The 17660-nt window shown below is 43.1% G+C and overlaps 1 protein-coding gene across 1 annotated transcript in view; it reads right to left on the reverse strand.

The window, feature by feature from the left end:
- MYO3B (myosin IIIB) overlaps positions 1 to 17660 on the reverse strand; it is a 351164-nt gene that overhangs the window by 216036 nt on the left and 117468 nt on the right. Inside the window, exon 9 of the mRNA XM_036319661.1 lies at positions 3290 to 3445. Within this exon, the coding sequence (XP_036175554.1) occupies positions 3290 to 3445 (156 nt within the window). The remainder of the gene's footprint in view (positions 1 to 3289; positions 3446 to 17660) is intronic.

The following is a 17660-nucleotide window of genomic DNA, read 5'->3' on the forward strand; positions in this document are numbered from 1 at the left end:
GCTGCAATCCGAACAACCTTCCTGGAGCACACCCTTGCTTGACACACTTCAGTGGCTCCCAAGTGCCTAAGGAACAAATCCAAGCTCATTAACCCATCATAACCTGGCCCCTTATCTTCCCCTGCCGCATCCCATGCCAAGTTCCAGCAATGCCAACTAATTTTTTTACCAAATTTCCTAAACTCTCTCCGGTCTCAGTGCCTTTGCCCTTTGCTCATTCTCCCCCTCTACCTGGAATAACCCCTTCCTCAACTATCTTCAGGACAGTTCAAGGATCATCTTCCCACCAATTCCAGGGGTCTTCCTTTCCCAGGTGCTCTGGGAGGTACCCCAGCCTCCCTCCATCCAGGCACTTTTCATGCTGAGCTGTTCTCATCTGCTACTTCTCTGCTTCACACACTGGCTATTAGCTCTCTGTCAGGAACTGTATCTGACTCGCCTCTGTAGTTCCTCTGCTCAGCAGAAGGCTTGACACATACACACATAAACATCTCAGAAATGAATAAATTAGATTTTAAATAAAGATAGAAGTTGATATTTTTAACATTTAGTACCTCAGTACTGTTTATTTTCATGATGTTGTTTGGTAAGCAAACAAAGATGAATTTGCATAGATTAAATCCAAAAGAAACGGAGGCCTTTGAATTAAATAAACCATGTGCACTACTTCTACTACTACTGTTAACACTGAGTGAGGGCTAACTCTCATCATCAACCCTATACTAATGTATTTTTTTTATGTGTTGACTCAACCCTCAAAATAACCCTCATTTTATAGATGAAGAAACTTCAAAACAGAAAAAATGTTACTAACTTGTCTGTAAGTGGCTGAGCTGGGATTGAAACCTGGCAGAGCTGTGGTTTTCACCACGACATTGTACCGCCTGCTGTGGCCATTTGTGCAGAAAAATGGTGAGCTGTGTATTTGCCTCACTCATCTAAGCACTCACCTCAATTCTTCTGGTTTTTCCCATCTCAATTTAGAAACTCACACGTTTAAATATATTGAATTACCAGCATCAGATGACATGTGAGAATTTCTCTATGTGGGCTTAACGCGCATGTAGCCAACCCCTTGCCAGTTGCTAAGGGAAGAGCACAGGATGCCCTGCAGGCTGTGTCAGTTACATGCATTGTGTTTCCTTTAGAATTAATTTTCCTTTTAGAATAAGGTCTCCATACCTATGTGTGAGGTTGCATTTTCTTTAAAGTGACTTTCAAAGAAACGCCAACTCCCGAGTGAAACTGAAGATGACAAAGACCCTGTGAGAAGCCTTTGCCACCATATGAGGCTTTTGACAACATCAAAGGAGTTAACAAAGATAAAGAGAAATGAGAGAAAGTGGGTGAGAGAGCCTGGAGACAGACTGTCTTTGGTAAAAGCAGAAGAGTCTTTAAAGAGAGAACATACATCTGAACAGGCGAAGTCAGGAAAAAGTGAAAGCAGAAGAACTTTGCAAACCAAGTCTCAGAAATTGTTCTGCGGCAAATTTCAGGACAGAGAGACAAGGAGGAGACAGACACCTGATTCGACTTAGGGCACTTAAATGCTGAGTTTGTTTTGCTTGGTTTATATTCTATTTTGTCTTCATTTTGAGTGGTGCTGTGTGTGTGTGAGTGTGTGTGTGTGTGTGTGTGTGAGTGTGTGTGTGAGTTGGTGTGTGTGAGTGTGAGTGTGTGTGAGTGTGTGTGAGTGTGTGTGAGTGTGTGTGTGAGTGTGTGTGTGAGTGTGTGTGAGTGTGTGTGAGTGTGTGTGAGTGTGTGTGAGTGTGGTGTGAGTGTGTGTGTGAGTGTGGTGTGTGTGTGTGAGAGTATGTGTGTGAGTGTGTGTGTGTGTGTGTAAGTGTGTGTGTGAGTGTGTGTGTGAGTGTGTGTGTGAGTGTGTGTGAGTGTGTGTGTGTGAGTGTGTGTGTATGTGTGTGAGTGTGTGTGTGAGAGTATGTGTGTGAGTGTGTGTGTGAGTGTGTGTGTGAGTGTGTGTAAGTGTGTGTGTGTGTGAGTGTGAGTGTGTGAGTGTGTGTGAGTGAGTGTGTGTGTGTGAGTGTGAGTGAGTGTGTGTGTGTGAGTGTGTGTGTGTAGGTGGGTGGTTGAGGGGCTGGCTGGTGCACATGAACACAAGCAGGGGGAGAAAAGGGATTTCAGTTCCCCTGGGCTCAAACACAAATTCTACTGCTTCAAAAAGACACCAAGTCACAAGAATTTCTGTGTGTTTTCTACCCTGTAGGCAAGCCACAGAAACAGAACTGGCAGTGGAAAAGGGGAACAAGTAGGGGAAAATGTGTTTTGATTATCCCAGAGAGAGCCTGGTAGAGGAGGTGGGAGGGTCAGTAAGATATAATCACCTTGAAACTACACCTCCAGCTCCAAGGGTTCTGACGCTGTTTGATTTGCAAACAACTCTGCAGAATTCGTGAATATTTCCAGAACTTGTGATATTTCATTCCGTTGCCTCCAATCTTTTGAATGTTCTTTTAATAATAATGGATTAGAGCTTATCTGCACCCTGGCCAGTTTTATAAAACCAAATAATTGCTGAGCTGGGGGAGCAGCTTTATTTGCATTTAATTTCTTTTTTAAGAGAAATTCTGCCACCCTCTGGACAGAAACCAAGATCTATTTCTAGAGACCACCACTGAAGACTGCTTTATGCAACTGCCCTTGAAAATAAACATTTACTTTTTAAATGTTTTAAAAGGGAGGGGGCAGAATCCCAGTTGTTTCAGATAGCATAAACAATACCCAGTGTGTTTGGGGGGGGCGGGGGGGGTCATTTTAAAACACTAACTTGCCTCTAAGAAATTTTTAACTAAAGAAAAATGGTCTCTGAGCACATTTGAAAGAAAAAAGGGCTTCAGCATTTAACTTGCACTCTTTCCAAACATCACAAAACAGCTTACATTTCTGCTCTCCAGTCTGCAACAGCCAAGCAAAGGTTTCTCACACAATCTCAGCTGTGACTGCTTCACACGGTTACCTTTGTTAGTTTGAAAAAAATTCACATTTGTCTTAAATATAAATATATACGTGTTGGTGTTTAACTAGAACACAAGGGCGCAGTGAGACGTCAGCTACAGTTGAGAGAAATTAGCCATAAGAACACAAAAGAGCAGCTTATTTCTGAAGTGCTAATGCTCTGGTCCACTAGGCATGAAGTACTTAATATCACGCAAATGAGACGCTCAGAAATGCAGGGATGTGATAATTACCAGCAACAGTGCTGTGCAAATCAAAATACATGGCATGCTGTTTTCATTAATAACCAGAGAGAGGAAGCAGGAAGACACCATACCTTGTTTTAACAACAGGGTTTAGATGCTTCTGGTCTTGGAGGACCTTGGCCAGCTGCTTTTGCAGAAACAGAACCTTTCCGCGGACTCCTTGAATAAATGGGTGGTCGAGGAGATGTGTGACGGAAGGGCGCTTTTCAAAATCCTTAATAAGACACCTGTTCGCAAAAATCAACAAACAATCCAAAGTATAATCTTAGACACCTGGCTCCCCTGTGAATATGGGAGAGGGGAGGAGAAAAGGTTCATTTATAAAACCCGATCACTAAGCTAACAAAGCTCTTTCTTTATGAATATGTACCAGAACATAGGAAAAAATAAATCTCTATTAGTTGAATTAATGAAAACATCAGAAGTCTATTTTAGTTTGACATATTAAAAACACAATCAATTGATCTGACATACCCAAACACTGAAAAAAAGGAGATTGGTCAGGATGAATTTTCTGTCTGAATTTTCATTACAGAAAAATGTTTACAATGGAGACAAGTTGATTAGTCTATATGTTTTATTTTGGAAGCATGTGAAATGACATGCTATCATTTAAGTCAAATCCTAACATAAAGTGTCCACTCTGTGGTGGTGGGGAAAATGCACTTAGGAGTTTGGAAGGAAATAGAGAAACCTTCACAGAGAAAGTTCAATACCTTGATTGCTAATGTCTTCTGAAGAAGCAGAAAAACCTCAAAACAGGAAGTGACAGCAATATAATTCAGATAAACTGGAATGAAATTATGCAAACAGGGAACAAAAGGTCCATTCGAAATGGTAAAAACTGGGTTTTATTTAAACTCCTCTGTAGTTAATTGGTTAAAACCGTACCCGTGTAACCACTTTCTGTTTCAGATTCAATACCCGTTTCAAAGAAAACAATGACTTACTAGTAGTACATTTTGCTGTATGCTCTCATGTTATTAAAGATGATTTTGACACAAGGAAATTTCTACTGAAATTGAATCTGATGAATACCCCTCCAATTACCATCACATTTCTATTCTGAGTAGCTAGCTGCCCTTGACAGGAGAAATTTCACCAGCTGCCCTTGTAAACTATCAGTCTTGAGCTCACATAGGAGGCTTAGGATAAATACCAGATGCCATTCTGCCCACTCCATGAAATAAACGGTTCCAGTTTTCCCCATAGTGACATGCCGGCAACATCCAAAACACAACGCATGTTAAATAATGAAATACACTGACAAATGGTAAAAAAGTTCAGCCTCACCTTGAGCATTTTTTCAAAACATTTAAGCAGAGTCCCCAAGACAATCCTCAACTGTTGGATTTACAAAAGGCTTTTAACCTTTGTGGTTGACACTCCAAACCGCTTTCACGTCCCTCACCTTCTAGTCTTGATAAGATTTTCAGTCAATTTCCCAGCCACTCCATTTTAGAATTGATTCAGGGGTGTTTCTATCTATTGGAGCTGGCGTTTTCAACTAGAAAAGCCAAAATAACCTAGATGATCACCATTCTGTCGCCTGCACGACTTAAATGCCACCGCTGCCTGGCCATGGAAAGAAATCAATCATTTGACTTGAAAAGGTTCAGGGGCCTTTTGTATTACCTATTATTTTTCCTACCAAAAATAAAAATAAAAAAATCAGTGCACATGCTTTAAAAAAATACTATGTTCATGTTTTTTTTCTCCAGCAATCTTCCTTGAAGTCCATGTATATTCGTTTGGATATGTATATATGACTATGAAAGGAAAATAATTGCTAATGTTTCCCTCAGCATCTGGAAAACAGGAACCTCATGGTAGTTATATGAGAGTTCCCACTGTAGATGGACGTGGTGCCTTCGCACACCGCCCAGAGCCTCAGCGGGTGTCAGACAGGAGACGAGGAACCCCTGGGTCTTACAGCTAAGCCTGCCCAGTGCTTTGGGGTGGGCCACATCATATCTGTCTCTCATCACCAAATAGACATACCTCCTACACCCATGTTTATCTCCAGACACAGGGAGGTTTCTTAATAGGTTTCTTCACGTAATGTTTCCTTCCTTTATTCTTCCACTAGCTGTTTCATCTGACTGCCAGTCAGTGCTATTGACATAGGAAGAAAGAGCAAGAGCACAAAGGCAACCCTCAGCTGCCTGTTGACTAGTGCCAGTACTTCAAATGAGTAAACTCAGGGGGCTGGGACTGCAGGTGGGAGGTGTAACAACGAAGAGACAATTCAGAGTATGTGAATGGGAAAGTGGGCTGCAACTGCTTCTACCTTCCTTCTCTGGGTAGGTGCCTTGGGACAGTGTTCCAGGTGAGGCCTGAAAACATGGTCCTTCTGGTACTTCAGTAATTACATCTTCTTAGGTAGGGTTGCCAAGAGACCCGGAAAGGCATACCCCAACCTTATGAAAATATGTCTCTACTGGAGTCCGGGGGTGCAATTAAAGGTGCTATAGCTTGTTTCATATTTTTAGCATCTAATGGGAGCAAGGTTGCCAAAAAAGGTTGCAAGATCATTTGGTATTTTAGAGAGGATCTCTCTTGAGAACACAGAGGGAGTGAGAGAAAAGAGGACTAAATAATAAAGTGAGATAATCAGACAAGGAAGAAACTAACAAATGAATGCATTATCTCTTCAAGATTCAAAAAAAATGAAGGTAGGCATATTACCTGCTGGAAGCAATGATCCAGGGGATTTGTGAGTTCTCTCAGTAGCACAAAGTGGGCGGAATGTCATACCACTGGATCAGCAAAATGAAAGTGAGTGTATACGGGAAGAATGCTAAGCAGAGTGGTGACATATCCAACTGCACTGGAGGATTCTTAGGAGAAGGGCATGAAGACCTTGAGGGTAGAACCTTATTCTAAAACTCTCTTGCATAGCTCTTTCTCATGGGGAGCAAAGAGCCAGATTGAAATGGAACTATTATTTTACTGATAAATAGAGGAAAATTTCTACTTTAGGAGCAGATATGGCTGAAAATCATGCATTACTAGGGCATTGGAATCATCTCATCTCATTTGTTCAGTAAACATATATTACACAGCCAGAATTATCCAAAATAAATGAATCCATAAAAATTTTGATTGTTTTCCTCAGGAATCTGCAATCTAATGGAAAGATGGAAGGACAAGAGAAACATAGGAAATAGCAGAAGCCAGTGTTTGCTTATATACAAGGTGGCACAAAAGTAGGTTTACAGTTGTAAGTATTCAAAACACAGAGTTTATTCTTGTATTATTATTATTAATAATTAATTACTGTATTACTTTCCATATAAACTGTAAACCTACTTTTTCCCACTAAAAAAAAAGAATCACCGCAAAGCACAGGGTTTTGGAGCTAGGAGACAGAGATTTTCTATTTTAACCCTCTTTTATGAGGGGAGGAAGTTATGATCAGGTCCTGATAGTGATGAGGCCATTTCCCTAATTCCCATGGGAGACTCCTTCCCACCCTGCAATGAAAGACCAGATGTTCTGCATCTGTGTCACTGTTTAAAATGTGGGGAGTGGGGGACTCCGGTCAGAGAAGACTTACTGAAGCAGGTGAGAACTGAGCTAGGGTTTGGGAAAGTTTTGGAACTAAATTGAACTCGACTGGTGAAGAAGAGGTAGAGTCGTTTCAAGGTTGGCAAACCGGATCAGCAATGCAAGAAGCCTGACTAGGCCAGCTGTGTAGCCTGGAACTCAGGAGGCCACCACAACATTCACCTTCACCTCCTAAGCTGCCTCCTTTAAATGCCTAAGAACTTTAGTTCCTTTACCAACCTTCACTAGGATATGTTCTGTAATGCTTGATTGGCCATTTGGTGCCCCAAACTCATGCGGTTACGTCTGTCAGTTCATTATTTGTTTCATTCTCCTACCAGGCAGGGATTTAGCCGATTAGGATAGTACTGCTGGGATCTGTAAGAACTTCTGACAGCCTCTGTCCTTTTAAAAATTATGATAAAGTCTTCTAAACTGATCTGGAGAACAAACATGGAACACTAAGAAAGTTACAATATGCTTATTCATTTTGGGATTGCTTATTAAACCAGGAATGACAAATCCCAGATGCAGTATATCCCCCTACCCCCACTTGGGGATTGCAAAGTTTTGCAAGAGAATGTATAAGATGCTGATTTCCGTATGGAAGTGGGGGCCAGTCAGTGTGAGGCGGGTTGGGTGACATACTAGATACATAAGACTAGTATTCTGGTCCAAAAGGTAGGGGAAACATTGGTGATACTCTAAGCCGGGTAAGTCTGGAGTTGCACACTGCATGTGAGCATGTTAAATGTTCTTAGAAGTACCGGATAAAGAAAACAGCTTTATTCTGTTTAAGTCCATGTTTCCAAACTTGTTCACCACAGACCCTTTTCTGGTCAGTGGAACCAGAGCCCTGCAAATGATATCTTCAGAAGCTGTGCTGTGAGAAATCAGGTGTAGACTTTTGGGGGTACAGAGTTGTCTCTCAGCTGAGGGGAGACACTCAGAGCCCCAAAATATCACCAGCATTTAAGACACCTGTAAGCTGCTGGTTCTGCAGAAAAACAGTGTCTCAAACTGGGGATATACCTCCCCCAAGCTCAGTTCATTCCAGAGCCTTGTGCTCTGGAAAAAACGGAACTGAACAAGGACTAGATTTAGGGAAGACTACTTTTTCCCAAAATCATCAGTATTTCTTTTTTAAAAAATCATTTGTTTTTTAGCCCTGGATGGTGTGACTCAGTTGGTTGAGTGTCGTCTCATGCACTGAGAAGTTACCAGTTCAATTCCTGGTCAGGGCACATGCCCGGGTTGCAGGCTCAGTCCTCAGTAGGGGGCGTGCAGGAGGCAGCCAATGGATGTTTCTCCCTTCCTCTCTCTCCAACGTCAATAAAAACATATGTTTAAGAGATGATTTTAAAAATCTGGATTTAGGTGTGTTTGTTTTTGTGCTAAAAGACAAAACAAACATTTTGAACTACCAGGAGCTATAGTGCCTGGATTTACTCTGAATTTCCGTTTGGTTTGAATTTGATAGAAAAGTCCACTAGAATAAAAAGGGAGCACATTCTAGCCTTGAAAGAAATTAATCCATTACCTAATTTGAAATTCTAGTACTTTCCATCATGCCTTCTTGACTGAAGATTAATTCTCAGAATTCATTAGTGTCACCACATTAAACGTAGGTTGTTGCAGAGGTCTCAGCCTGGCTCAGCCAGAAACAGGTAAAAGGGAGGGATTTCTCAGCAAGAAGCAAGTAGGGCTTCTGCTCAGGGCTCCGGAGCTGGCGATGCCTGTGCTTTCTGCTCCCAGACAATAATGTTGTGGAGACACAGCTGCCTTGTGCTGTGGCTGCCATTTCATCGCCAACACATCGGATGCCTGCAAGGGGGAGCTCTTTATCAAGAGCCTCGATGGCTGTTTACTGGTGAATAAAGCACACCTGATCACAAGCAGTGGGAAAGGCAAGAACTAGTAATCCTGGTGAACGTGTGAGAAAAGCAGGCGGGTGAGCAATCTTATTCCACACACTGGGGCCAAACCACACGAAAACTTGGGCTTCACGTCACTTTTCATTTCCTTTTCAGTATTCTGTCTTTTATACTTTGTGTTGTCTTGCGGGTTTGCCACTTAGATTGTTAAGTGTCTCCCCTGGCACAGAATATCCGAACGTTTGTGATCTGATCAAACATGTCCCCGCCCCGTGATGCACTGCGGGGCTCTGCAGTTCCTATCGTCCTCACACAGGAGTCTGAGTGACAAAGGGACCTGGGCATCAGAACTCCTCGGAGGGGACACTAATTATAGGGTAGGTGTCGGAGCCCAGGGCGCTCTGTCTCGGAAGGAAATTTCCATTCGGAAGACAGGACTCTGACAAACACAGGCATTTCCCCAAGGTGACTAATGCCTCAAAGGCAAGCTGAGAAACTTGACATCGCATATGTCATTTTAGCAAAACACCACCTCCCCATTTGGTGGAATATTGAACTGCATTCAGTTTTCATTCAGTTCACAAATATTGCACATGGTGGTGTTTTAAAGTCTCACTGGCGAGAACTGAAATTGCATGCTGACTTCACACATGGGGTGGGGAAGCGGGGTCCGAACCTGAAACAGAAGTGAGAACCAGGAGTCTACAGTTATCCATCAGAGAGAAAGGTTAGTGTTCAACGACAGGGAAAAGAAGCCCTGAGAAGGCGGGCAGAGGGCTGTGGGGCAGGGAGCTCGGGCTCCGTGTGAGTGGGTAACGGCAGCCGGTTCTGAGTGGCAAAGGAAGAGAGACTGCAGGGCTGCCGACAGCAGGGCAGCTGCCATCTTGCAGGAGACGCGGGGCGAACAGAACAAGATGCAGCGTCAGAAAGGTCGCATATCAGCCCCCCGTTAGACAAAGCCCTGAAGGCCCAGAGTGAGCTCACGTGAACCCAGGAAAGAAAGGAAAGGGAAGAGCGTGGCATTTCCTAAAGCCTCAGAAGAACCAACTTTCCTCACCAAGAGAAGCCTCCCAGGAGGTGAAGAAAGAGACCAGAGAAAATGTAGGGTGGTTTGAAGCCCAAAGGTAACATCTCAGCAGAAAGGACAGAATCTCCCTTCGGAGGTAATGAGCACCACAGCAGCTGGAGAGCCTCCATGCTAAAACTGGGCCCAGGACAGGACCCCCGCCTCCCCCCAAGCAGAGAGCTGCAGTAGGTAACCTGTGCCACCTCTGACACAAGGGCCTCTCTACCCTTATGTCTCTGATCTCGTGATCAACAGTAAATAATTAGAAAACCCAGACCACTTTGTTGTGTTCTTAGGGAAGGTGCTGTAGTAACAAAAATTTGAGATCCTCAGTACTGCTTGTCTGGGGACAAGCTGGGGGCCATGGCTGGGGGGAGGGGGGCGCTGAGGGAAGAAGAATATGCCATGGACAGTGGGCAGAATCAATCTGGGAGGAGGAAAAAGAAGTACAACTGCCAAGCAAGGAGGTGAAGTGGGTAAAGGGCCAAGACGAATCAGGCCAGAGCTAAGGAGGGAGACAGACAGGGTTCAGGGACCACAACAGCTGTCCGAGGAGAAGCCACGGGAGGGTGTGGTGGTGGAGGTGCAGTTTTATTATTGTTATTGACAAGGCTTTCTTCCACGAAGCTGTGCTTTCCAAGTGTATGTGTCAGTTGCAAAGACAGGATGAGCACGCACTCCACTGAACATGCCAAAGCCAGGCAAGACCCCGACGGTCATGCCCTGGGTCTAAGGCAGACTGCAGGACTGGAACTGGTGGCCCTGAGTCACCGCCCTCTCACTCCTCTTTGTTTTCTGTCTCTTCCTTGGTTGGGAAAAGCACTTTGTAATTAAACAAATATTTCTCCACGCAACTCTCCCCCTGTGATTCAGTCAAGGGGCCAGAAAAAAAATGAGCCATTACTTCATCAAACAGCCCCAGCAACTAGTTTATTGGACTGTTAATCTGTGTTCAAATCCCACCCTGTGGTTCAAGAGTTGTGGAAGGCCTGGTCCCTGGGAGATGGGCATCCTGCAATGGCTCCCTCACTCAGGCTGCTGTGCTGCCGGTTCCCACAGATCTGGGCGCTGGCTGACGCTGCAGGTACCACTGAGTCCCCTGCAGCAGCCAAAACACTGCCTCTTGGGCCTCTGTGAGGGGCTGAAGTTGGCCATTGGTCAACCCTCGACTCAGCAAAGCAGACACGGGCCTGAGCTTCCTTTAGAGCAATACTTCAGGTGGAAATTAAGGAAATATTTGCGTGAAGCAGCCCAGGAAGATAAGGAGCAATCAAAAAGGGAACTGATGACTGAACCCAGGAGGAAATGGTTATGGAAAATGTGGGTAGTCGGGGCCAAATAATCTAGATGTTGGCAAATCCATTTGTTAAAAAGATTAACCTTTATGTTCATTATTAATATAATATAGATTCCTATAATACATATAATGTATAATTATAGATTATATAATATTATATTTAAACTAGAGGCCCAGTGCACGGATTCATGCACATTGAAAGGAAATTAATTAGAAGAAATATTTTAGAGGCCAGGGAGGAACCAAGGAAGATTGGCCAGCGGGGAGGGACCCTGGGAGAGCTCCAGGGTGTGTCTGGCTTGTCTCGCCCAGTCCTGATCAGCCAGACCCCAGCAGCAAGCTAAAATACCAGTTGCAGTGTCTGCCCCCAGGTGGTCAGTGTGCGTCATAGCGACTGGTCGAATGGTCAAAGGAACAGTGGGATACTTAGCACATTAGGCTTTTATTATATAGGATAGGATTGTTATTCATCTTAAATAGTCTGTTGATTTACTTAAATAACAATATACTTAATTGCCAAATCTAACTCTAGTTCTTATAGATTTGTGATATACAAGTGAATTCAATTCTCTGGGCCTCAGTTTCCTCACTTGTAAAATAATATCATTGTGGGGAGCAAATGCAATAATCCATGTATACAGTGCTTGGTGCACAGTGATCACCTAATAAACGCCAGCCATCAGGCCAGCCACTGTGCCGAGTTGGGGATACACTCAACCCATTGGAGAAAAACAGCCGTGTCTTCTAAGCAGGATGAGTGCTGTCAAAAGAACTGTGCGATGGCTCCTTGAGTTAGACTTGAAAGTACGGTGCCCACTAGTGAGCTCCTTTTCCTACCACTGAGGACAAAATTGCTCTTTGATAGATGACCTGATGAGAACTTTCATAGTTCTGGGTGAAGCGGGACTTTTGGAATCTGACAATTCAGCAAAAGCATTTTTTAGTTCAAGCCTTTGGGCACTCCTGTTTTTGAATATCTAGCTAATTTCTTTGATTCTAAAATCAATTTCCATTTTGACAAACAGTTATGGTCTGCTTCTTAGTCTGGGTGTAGTGCTCGAGGATATATGAATTCTAATCCTTCCCTTGATCCTACTTGCCATGCTGCCCAGAATTAAATCCATAATTCTCATTTGTATGCATTTTTTCCATATAAGGGAAAGCAATGGACAGTACCAGCCATCCTCTGTGAGAAATGAACCAATCCATGCCCAGGACTACCCCAAAGCAAACAAAAGATATTATATGCCTCCATAAGAAACTTCCATTCCTACTGTGCCCTCTCCACTTGGAATGCTCTTTCCCTACACTTCTGGCAATATCCCTTTCTTCCTTTAAGACCCTAGTGTCACCTCCTAACTGGAATTGTGTGCTTCATCTGTAAGCTATTCTAAGGCTTACACTTTTCAATCTAGTAAGTGTTCGAATGAATCAATAAACTCAATCCCACCTAGTTCTCTAAATATTTCATATGTGTAAGTGTGGTATTATTCCCCAACTCACAACACACACACACACACACGTACAAACACACAATCGGTGCTGATCCATGTCCTGTGTGTGGTAATAGTCACTTTTAGACATAGACATAGATATAGATATAGATAGATATAGATATAGATATAGATATAGATATAGATATATGTTAAATTTTTTTTATTGATTTCAGAGAGGAAGGAAGAAGAAGAGAGATAAGAAACACCAATGATGAGAGAGAATCCTTGATTGGCTGCCTCCTGCATGCCCCCTACTGGGGATAGAGCCAGCAACCCAGGCATCTGCCCTGAATGGGAGTTAAGCGGGTGACCTCTTGGTACATGGGCTGACACTCAACCAACTGAGCAACACTGGCCAGGTTGTTTCCACTTTTAAGCTATTATGAATAATGCTATGGACATTTGTGCACAAGTTTTTATGCGGACATATGTTTTCATTTCTCCTCAGTACATACAACTAAGAGTAGAATGCTGGGTCATATGGTAACTTTATATTTAATCTTTTGAGGAACTATAAGACTGTTTTTCAAAGTAGCTGCATCATTTTATATTCCTACCACCAGTGTATGCAATTGATTTTTAATTCTTCATCTTGTTTGAGAAAGGCACCCTGCAATATGTTTTTATGTAAAAACAATACAGCAAGATAAAAAAAAATTAATTAAAAGTAGAAGAGAAAAGTGAAAGATAGGAAATTAGGAAACAAAAATAGCAATTAAAATACAAAATAAATTACTTTTTACAGGTGGCTACAAATTGGGCTCTGGGCTCTCCAGCAGCCAATGTGAATGGTAAAAGGTAGCCTCTTTTATAGTATTTCTTAAAATTCATTATATAGAAACAGACCAGCTGCTTAGAGAACTATAATGATGATGATGACGTTACTGACTGGTAAGGAGACTAGAGATATATAGTTTTCCTGAGTTTTCATAGAAATAACGCCATGTAATGTGATGAATACTATTTCCCTGCAGTAAAGATGGCCATGAATTTCAGAGGGCTGTTTTTTATAACACTCTTCAAGGCCAACTGATGCCTTCTATCAAAGCACTATTGAGTAAAAAACAAATTTCTCCCTGGGTGGTCAATGCAAGAAGGCATAGAACTCTGATCTTTTTTAAAAATTATAAATTACCCAATAACACATCATTGCATAAGAGCTATTTTTTTTAAAAAAAAAATTGATTTGAGAAAGAGAGAGAGGACGGGGAAGAGAGAAATAGAGAAACTTTGATTTGTTGTCTCACGTATTTATGCATTCATCGGTTGATTCTTATATGTGCCCTGACTGGGGATTGAACCCCCAACCTTGGCATATTGGGACAAAGAGCTCTCTGATCTTAATCCATACCTAAATTTACTAGCGACTTGGTAAATTTTTAAAGTCAGGTCCCTTAATTCCTGACATGCTGAATATAGTGACCAAATGCAGGCACCCATCAAGATAAAAAAGGCGAGTACCAAGCTACCACGTGCTGTTCATTGTAAAGAATAAAAAGATTGCTGAAAAAGTTAGCCCATGAATCAAAAGCAACTCAAAGGAGGGAGCAATTTAATCCCACAGGCAGGGGCTGGAAGAGGACTGAAGCATCACACAAGTGGCATGGAAACAAGAGGGCAATTTTGCCTCTTAGTGATGACAATAACGGCTCCAACTAAAATTTCAGGCCGTAGTACGTGGTAGAGGTGGGAGGAGGATTACATTAAGAGGAAAGATAATGACCTAGAGCTTCAATCATCTTACTGGTATGGTGTCTGCCCTTTCCCTTACTGTGTGTTCCACTGGTAAAGGCTGAAATTGACTAAACACTTCTCTGACTTATTGCTAGTTATATGAATATTATTGATGGCATGAAACCAAATTGAGGAAAATAAACTAAGCTAGTTTCTTATTAACGACCTAACCACTACTCAAAAGCCTGGAGAAAATATGGTCAGATAATAAGTAGTTGTAAATGTCTTATGCAAATCAGGATTTCGCACAGTTATTGGCTGCCTTGGATCATGTTCCTGAGGACACAAACCACCACCATACCTCTTACCTGCCATCCCTCTGCCCAACTTCTGAGCAAAACAACAATAGACGTCCAAGGGCATTGGACCTGGTCCGTGATTGCTTCTGTGGAGAGACGGTTCTTCCTGAGGAAGTGGCCACCCAAGAAAGCCTGCACCTCTGTGATTTTAGACAAAGAAATGAATCCTTCATCCCCTAGGGACATCAATCAGTGCCTTTTTCAAGTACTAAATTTTCTTAAGATAAAATATTTTTCTTTTTTAAGCAAGGGAATGGGTGAAGGTACCAACTACCAAAGAGAGCCAGGGGAGTCCCTACTGCTCCTCCATTTACATGAAGTAAGGAACCGCTCCATCTATTCCATGAGAGCATCAGCAGAGACCCTAATCCTTGCTGAAAGGAACTCTAGGGCAGCCAAGCCTTTAATTTGCTGAATAATAGGTCCTCTGATTAACCCTTGCAAAGCAAAGCACAGATGCTTCAGGCAACAAATGTTCCCAGGGGCTTGAGGAAAAAGGGGGTGGGGTTGGAGAGCTCATACTCCCACTGTGAGTAAACTAACTCTTTGTTTTGAAATGGTTAGCTTTCTGTTTTCATTTTCCCTGTTCTCTCTCTCCAGGGAACATAGCAATTCCCTGCTCTGGTACTGAGATGTGCCCTGAGCTTTAAGCCAATGTAACTCAGTGACACATGCATAGATAGGTGATGTGAAATGTCTGTCACCAAATATACTCATGGCAGCAAATCAGTGACATGAAAGGCTCTTTGGGGACCATTTGCCCACCTACCACATTCTAGGATAAGCCGCTTTAGCTCTGAAGAGAACGGAAGGAAGGAAGGGAGGGAGGGAGGGAGGGAGGGAGGGAGGGAGGGAAAGAAAGAGTAGGAATCCATGTCTGGGAGGAAGGGAGAAGTGAAAGGAAGAGAGGGAGCAATGCTAGCTCAGATTTCTCTGGTCTGCTCTAATTCAACAGAAGATGTCTAGCATTTAAAAGGGAGTTTGACCCTCTCTGTGAGATCCTATTACTGGAGGTAGACGACTGTATACTATGTTGCCAAGGACAGGTAATGGGTTAGTTAGATGGGTCTAGTGCACATTAATAAATCACATACATATTAGACTTCCCGCTCGTTATATCAGATAATGAGATGAATGATTGAATGTATGACACAGTGGTCAGTTATCATGTGGATGATATAAATTCTATTGTGCTGAGGACATTTATCTCTGTATTGATCTGGCTTTGCTAGCAAGGATCATAAATTACTAGTCTTCCATAACCATATGATAAATACTGTAATAACAGAATGCCACCAACTCCCATTTCCCCAATAAATTTCCATATGTTCTCAGTTAGACAAATAAAATGCAGAGGATCTTTTTTAAGATTTTTAAATGTTGCTAAAAATTGTGTGTAGTATAAAGACCATGGAGAAAAGCCTGTCTGTCCTAAACAAAAGTGATATGCTAGAGGCAGCATGCACAAGCTCCCTGGGTATTATTGTTATATTTACAGTAATTTTGTGAATTGATTGATGTTACATAGGTAGCTTGAAATTGGCCAAGGTGGGATTATTTACACCATGGAAATTAGTGAACAATACAAACCAGCCCCCCATCTCTACCAAGCCAGCTGTTAGGCATCACGGCTTGGGGACTAGAAATCTTGGGGAAAACTGACTGCTTGATAATTCAAAAGCACAGATGGGTAGAAATCTCTTTTTTACCACCTTTCCCTCTAATTCTGTATGTCTTATTTCCTGCCTTCTGTTGAATTGATAAAGTTTTCTATAAACCCTTTTTTCCTTCTCTTGGTTTAGAAACTAGACACGGTTTTTCTATCATTTTAGTAATTACCCTACATGTTTAACATGTTTGCTTAACTCTAAGTTTTCCAGTAGTCCTATCCTATTTTTGAGCACATTAACCTATACATGCCTTAACCACACATTGAACACTGCCCCTCCCCAAATTTTATGATTGCTTTGAGTTAGTTTTTACATATTTTAACCCAAATCATTTTCCTTCTTATAGTCAGTTCTTTTACCACTTCAGACTGTTTCATGCAATTAATTTTATTTCTAATGAATTTATGCTTCATTTGTTGTTTCAGTGGGTTGTCTTTCTTTGCCATAAATTTCTTTATGTGTTTTGAGATGTAGTTGGCAGACTCACTGAGGAAGAGGATGACTTTGTTTTCCCTCTCCCTCTTACTTCCTTTGTGCCCACCCTCCTAGTCTAATAATTTCAGAGTAATGCCTTCTTGACTTTCTGGGTCTTTAGCCCAGAGCCAGGTTTTAGAATGGTATTTTGTGCTTCTGTCCCAGGTTTTTATTAAGTATACTAGAGGCCCGGTGCACAAAAATCTGTGCACTCAGCTGGGGGCGGGGGGGGGGGTTCCCTCAGCCTGGCCTATGCCCTCTTGCAGTCTGGGACCCCTCGGAGGATGTCCACCTGCTGACTTAGGCCCGCTCCCTGGGGGATCAGGCCCAAGCTGCCAGTCAGACATCCCCTCGGGAGATGTCCACTTGCCAGTGGGGAGCAGGTCTAAGTTGCAGTCGGACATCCTTAGCGCTGCTGAGGAGGCGGGAAAGGCTCCCACCACCACCGCTGTACTGGCAGCTGTCAGCCTGGCTTATGGCTGAGCAGAGCTCCCCCTGTGGGAGCGCACTGACCACCAGGGGGCAGCTCCTGCATTGAGCGACTGCCCCTTGGTGGTCAGTGTGTGTCATAGTGACCAGTCATTCCCCGTTGTTCCGCTGTTAGGGTCAGTTTGCATATTACTCTTGTATTATATAGGCTAGAGTCCTGGTGCATGGGTGGGGGCTGGCTGGTTTGCCCTGAAGGGTGTCCTGGTTCAGGGTGGGGGTCCCGCTGGGGTGCCTGGCCAGCCTGGGTGAGGGGCTGATGGCTGTTTGCAGGCTGGTCAAGCCCCCAACAGTGGGAACCCTCACCCCATGGAGGTTTGGCCAGCCTGGGTGATGGGCTGATGGGTGTTTGCAGGCTGACCACACCCCCTTTAGGGTGGGGAGACCCACTGGGGTGCCTGGTCAGTCTGGGTGATGGGCTAAGAGCCGTTTTCAGGCTGGCCAAGCCCCCCTGGTGACGGAAGCTCCCAGTCTTTTCTTTTTTTCTTTTTCTTTTT

Source organism: Myotis myotis, unplaced genomic scaffold, assembly GCF_014108235.1.
Source record: "Myotis myotis isolate mMyoMyo1 unplaced genomic scaffold, mMyoMyo1.p scaffold_m19_p_8, whole genome shotgun sequence".
NCBI lineage: Eukaryota > Metazoa > Chordata > Mammalia > Chiroptera > Vespertilionidae > Myotis > Myotis myotis.